Source organism: Haplochromis burtoni, unplaced genomic scaffold (genome assembly GCF_018398535.1).
Source record: "Haplochromis burtoni strain Fernald_Lab_line unplaced genomic scaffold, NCSU_Asbu1 Contig_679, whole genome shotgun sequence".
Taxonomy (NCBI): Eukaryota; Metazoa; Chordata; class Actinopteri; order Cichliformes; family Cichlidae; genus Haplochromis; species Haplochromis burtoni.
Window position 1 is genome coordinate 215,846 of NW_024583040.1, and position 6,074 is coordinate 221,919.

Below are 6,074 nucleotides of genomic sequence, written 5' to 3' on the forward strand. Positions count from 1 at the left end.
GACATCAGCCGTTGGTAGGCGTAGGACCGGTTATCCGGGAGTTTGCGTCTGGGGGTTCGGAACGGGAGTGGTGCAACCCAGCTGTTTGTATTGTCCTTGAAGAAGCCTGCCATCTTTTTCAAAAAGATTACATCTTCAGCTGAATGAGCAAGGTGGTTGTCGTTGCTGGTGTGACAAAACACAGTTGCGTCCTATCAGCAACAGAATGTCTGCACTTGGGTTGAGAGGTGGTATTTGAGCAGCTATTGCTTTCAGGTGCGGGTGGTGTAAAGCAGCTTCTGCAGTTGGCACCTCTTCCCTGTTGTTGGGGATGGCATTGCACTCAATGAGCGTGGGGAGAGGGAAACTCATTTTTCCATCTAATGACTCAACCATGTAGCCACATGCTCTTCTACCAGTCGTGTGTGTTACACCACTACAAGTTTTCAGCATGTATGGTTCAGGTGTGGTTTGTATGTTAAATATGTCAAAAAACTCTGTCTTTGCAAGTGACTGGTTACTTTGATCATCAATTATTGCATACATCCTTCTGGCGTTGTCTCGCTGACCCTTGAGATAGACTTGCACTAAGCAAACCTTAGAACAGGATCTCCCTGTGATTTTGTTTCCACATACCTCTGTGCATGTGGCAGTAACATCCGGGTCTTGTGAATTTGCTTGCTCCCCGCCGTGCACTTCAGGAGATGAAGGAGGCCTGGGCATTTGCAGTGTTGGGGCAGGATGAAGAGCTGCCAGGTGTTTCTCACTATTGCACTCTTCACACTTAATCATGACTGTACAGTCTTTGGCTTGGTGGCCGGTGGAAGCAAGGCAGCGGTAGCAAATGCTATTGTCTCTGAGGAACCTCTTCCTCTGCTCAAGCAGCATAGCTCTAAAGCCCCTGCATCTTTTGAGTGGGTGGGGTTTGTGATGTATGGGGCACTGTCTTTCAATGTCTTCGTCTGCTTTTTTTACCTTTGATCCCTCTGATGATATGTCCATCTTGTGCACTGTAACCGATGACCTTTGGTTGAGGTTACTTAACGGTTTTTCTTTTCTGTAGCTGGACATGTGGTTGGCATAGGAAAGAGTCGTGTTGAAAGGTGTGGTAAAGCTTGGATCATTCCTTGCTTTTGCTTGACGTTTCACAAATTCAACAAAGAATGAGAATGGTGGGAAGCTAACATTGTGGTCTTCTTTAAACTTTGACCCTACCATTGTCCACTTCTCTTGAAGATGGAAGGGCAACTTGTCCACAATTGGATGTACTCCCCTAGCTGTGTCGAGGTAACTTAAACCAGGCAAATAACCATCTAGCTTTGCAGCTTGGAGTTCACACAGCAGATCTGATAGGTCGCGAAGCTTGTGTGGTTCTTTACTGGAGAGCTTTGGAAAGTCTCGTATTCGGGCAAACAGGGAGTTTTCTATTGCTTCTGGTGAGCCGTAACATTCCTCTAGTCTCAACCATATCATGTTCAGACTGGCAGGTGGATGCTTTATGTTGACTGCTTTTAATCTCTTGGCGTGTTCAGAAGACTCTGGGCCTAGCCACTTAATGAATAGGTTGATTTCTTCAGTGGCTGTTAGACCAAGGTCCCTAACAGTGCTCTGGAATGTGGCTTTCCAACTAATTTTCTGGCTTGTCGTCAAATTTAGACAGCCCTCCAGTTATTAGCTGACTCTTGGCTAATAATCTGGCGAGGTCGCTTGCTATGGTGTCTGCATTATTATTTGAGCTTAATCCGTGCTGCAGTTGTAATGCATCGTGGAGAGTCTGTGGACTTACATCTCTTTGTAGTCGTCTCTCTGCCCCATCTTGTGGCATGAATGAGTACTGCACTGGCTCTTGTTTGGGACAAAGAGGTGTGTACATTACTGGTTGTTTGGATTGTTCATTCTGATATTTACTGTCGTCATGGTGAGATGTAATGTCTGGAGCCAGGTCAGTGTGGCTGTGTTTATTTATGTATTCACTCACTTTTTGCTCTGGGGTTACTTGTAGGGGTGACAATGGCCACTCTTCCCCTGATTCAGCTTTGTCAAATTGAGCTGCTGCTGACTCCATTACCTCTGCTTTAGCCAAGGCTGCGCTGCATCTGCTTCCTTTTGGAGGTTGATTACATCCAGAGTTGCTTCTAGGCGGGCCTTTTCTACTTTAATGTTCATCTCCTTCTCAGCGTAAGCTAATCTGGCTTTTGCTGCTTGAGCTTCTGCTTGTGCCCGCGCTGCTGCCATACTGGCTCGGGTTGATGCTGATGACCTGCTTGAACATGCTGTAGATGATCTAACAGTCAGTTTTCCTGAAGACTTTGAGGACCTTCTTGAGCGAGTGGACCTTGCTTCCTCGTCGTTTTGACCTTCAGCCTCTGATTTCTCCATGTTAGAGTAGAACTGTCACTCGACGTCCTTCGCAGAGCGCTATGATTTCACTGTACTGTTGCACCCAATGTGACCCAGTGTCCTATATTGAGATTCACAGCCAGCTAAACTCTCTCTTGCATCACTTCCTCCAAGGAACAGGCACGTGTTGTATTTGGACAGGATTTAATGCAAAAAAGTGTGAAACTGAAATGATACAGAATACAGAAATGTCACATAAACATTAGCTTGGGTTGAACTTAAGTGGACATATAAAACACATCAAAAGTTTCAAAATCACTTCAATAATGTCATATACCCTCTCTTAAAGGTAAACACAATTAAGAAACTTACTCATATTGCCACTCAAAGGGATTTAACGGAGTGGATGGCTTTGGATCGGAGGAAAACACACCATGTCTTGCTTCACTCATGAGCAAACACTTCCTATTACACTTCTTTTAGTGACTAATTGGCTCAACATAGCAAACTGTGCAACCCTGCGCCCCCTATAGGCCTGGAGAAATAACATACAAACAGTTCCAGTACAGAGGGTCTGTATGTAAAAGCAGTTGTCTGACCAGACTGCTTCTTGTGTATGGCGTGGCAGTGTGATTTTCCGCTGTCTTTAATGAAGAATGGTACTTTTGTCATGGTACTGTGTCTGTGACCCAGTCTTTTGCGTGTTTTAGTTTTCTTCTTTGGTTAGTGTTATTTTCTCAGTGTTTCCTGGTTTATTTTGAAAGAGTCTTGTATGTCTTTGTCATTGTGTTTAGTTTCACTTCCCCTGTCTAGTCAACTGTTTCCCCGTGTGTCATCACTTCCCCTGATCACCTCCTGTGTGTATTTGTTCATTTTCAGGTAGTCTGTTTTCCCTCCACGTCTCATCACAGTACTTATAGTCCTCACAGTATTCACAGTCGTCATAGTTGATTCATAGTTCTACAGTCTTGTCACAGTTTTCATAGTTTTTTAGTTTTCCTAGTTTAGGTTTCAATCTAGTTGTCGCTCCTTGTTTTGCCTTTGCTCGAATTTTATGTCCATGTCTACCAGCCAACATAAACGGCTCGCTTTTCTTTATGATGGGGAGCCGAGGTCCCCTAAAACTCTGCCCCTGCCTACTTATACGTGATCTAAATTACATTTTCATCTAGGTCAAGGAAAAGAGGTTAGGAATAGAAGATAGGAAGTACCTTTAGATAGTGATGGTGTTACGTCCCCACTTAAAAGTCTAGGCGATGAGGGTGGGGGACAGTAACAGTTAGATCCAGGTGGAATGAAAAGAACGCCAGGCAGAGGTATTTAACATAAAATAGATCTTTATTGTAGGCAAACACCTCAATAATCATATAAATGGCAACAACAAAAGGAGACAGCACCGCTGCTTTAATGAGAAATCAGGGAGGTCAACCCAAAGTGGTAATGACCACTTCAACAAAGAAAGCAACAATAAGGCTTCAACAGAAAGAGACAGCAACGCTGCTAGCAAACAATATCCAGGCAGGCCACACAAACTAATGAAGGCCGCCGTCACTCATGGGCAATCACTGCTCAGTTAAACACTACTCACAAAGAGCCACACACCAGAAGGCTGGTCATACGCAGCAGGCTGTTCTACACCTAAGCCAGTAGCACACTCTGACCAGCACAGAGGAAATCCACCAGAAACCTCTCCCTCCTCTTCCACACTGCTCTTCTCCAGCTTATATCACCCCTGAGGGTAATTGGTTGTAACGAGAGCAGATGAGCAGCAGGTGTGACCTAAAGGAGAGGGCAGGGGCAGAGAGAGAGACAAGGGGAGGGGCCAGAACGAAGGAGGAGGAGAGAGAAGACAACACCACGCCCACACACTCCCACAGCCTCCCAGGATGTAACAGATGGGATGCACTGTGCCAAGGCTTTGGAGTGTGTGTCGAGAAATCCAGGAAGTATTTAATGAAGCGCGAATTGAGGCTTGCTTCTTCAAGAGTAAGTGATGTCACTGATGACGTCTGAAGCCTGGCTGGTTCAGACAGTGGTGGCGTGATTTTTGCTCATATATGAAAAGCGGTGGATTCTTGTAAACTTTGTGTGTTAGTGTTTGTGCTTGGGATCAAGAACTGGTTCCTTGGAATCGTTAGTCTGCCTGTCTATCAGTGCCGCTGATCGATTCTTGCATCCTCACTACGATCATATGGACATTACTTTTATTTTTATTGTAAAAAAGGATGAGAGCGTGATGGTAAAGTGGAGATTGCTCCAGAACAGAAACAACTGCATTATACTGTTAAAACAACTTCGGCTCTTCACAAGCACCTGTGCAGATAGCATGCTAATGCTAAGCCAGCCAAGAACCCAGAGTGATGTTAAAGCTGAGTGGATGCTGACCTGTGGAAAAAGTCAGCCGCTGCTGAACTTCAACAGATAACAAAGGGATGAGCAGTCAGGGTGCAGCCTCTATTTCTATCTGCTCATCTTTCTACGGTAGAATCACCATGACAATCACTTTAAAGTGTCTTTGTGTGAATGATGATGTTGAATTGTATTGTGTAAACATGTTTAAGGCAACAGCTGAGAGTGTACATTCAGATAAACCGCTGGGTTAGGTTGGCACAATCTTTGAATATGGAAGACAGCAGCTGTGACACCTGCAACATGCACAGGGTAACTTTGTCTGCTCTACATGCTAACTAATTACATGCTCTTTCACTTCTAAGGCTTTATATATCAAGACATTTTTTTAAACTCGTCCTGTTCTTGCATAGCACTTTCTTTCTCTACATGAGCGTTCAAAGGACTGTTATACAGCATGTCTCACTCACACACATTCATACAAGCATTTTTTTCTTAGTCTCTGTCCTTACTATTGAGTAATCACACTTCAATAAATACATCAGGAGTAACTCAGGGTTCAGTACCTTGCCCAAGGATACTTTGCCATGCAGGGCGAGGTCATCCAGTAGCAAAACAAATCACCATTGTACCACTGTTTGTGTCCCATGTTTGGTTTTTGCTGAAAATTACTGCCATGTTCATGGCACGTCTTTAATAAGCCATGGCTGTTGAGTCTTTTTCTACTTGTACTGGGATGAACCTTAAAATTCAACATGCCCAAAGAGGCCTGTCAAGTCTGACATACAACTCTTGCTTTTTTGCTGTTTCCCTGAACAATGTAACATCACACAATCATATATGCAGTGGTTAAAGTTGGCCACAACAACCCAGTGTTCCAGCACCTTCAGTAAAGCTTCACTAAATAAAATGACAGGCAATTAAACACTAAATAGTTAGAGTCATTTTTCATATGCTGCAGCCTGACGGTCTTTCTATCTGATGTCACGTTTGGGAATCGAAATCCGGTTCTTGTAGAGTGCTGTTCCCAGTATCTCAACTGGAGGAGAAAAAGGAGGAGGAGAAAAATAGTGGTGCAGTCTACAGTGTGGACGTATTACTTTTACTATTACTTTGTTAAAAGTAATATCCATATGTAAAATAAAAAACTGCATCAAGAACAGAAGTAATCACATTTCAAAGTACAAGTACTTTGTTACTGTACTTAAGTAGAATTGTCAGATATCTGTACTGTACTTGAGTATTTATTTTTCTGACAACTTTTCTTTTTATATGTGTGTGCTTTTCTTTCACACACATATAAATACATATACAGTGGGGCAAAAAAGTATTTAGTCAGCCACCGATTGTGCAAGTTCCCCCACCTAAAATGATGACAGAGGTCAGTAATTTGCACCAGAGGTACA

General features: G+C 43.6%; 1 protein-coding gene across 1 annotated transcript; it reads right to left on the minus strand.

Annotated features, from left to right (window-relative positions):
• Positions 1 to 21: 21 nt before the first annotated feature.
• On the minus strand, positions 22 to 5,899 carry LOC121812597. Its single transcript, XM_042215210.1, has 2 exons — positions 2,692 to 5,899; positions 22 to 2,544 (listed from the first exon to the last, which is right to left on the minus strand). The coding sequence occupies exon 2, from the start codon at positions 1,450 to 1,452 to the stop codon at positions 136 to 138; it is 1,317 nt and encodes a 438-aa protein (XP_042071144.1). The 5' UTR covers positions 1,453 to 2,544; positions 2,692 to 5,899; the 3' UTR covers positions 22 to 135.
• Positions 5,900 to 6,074: the final 175 nt, after the last annotated feature.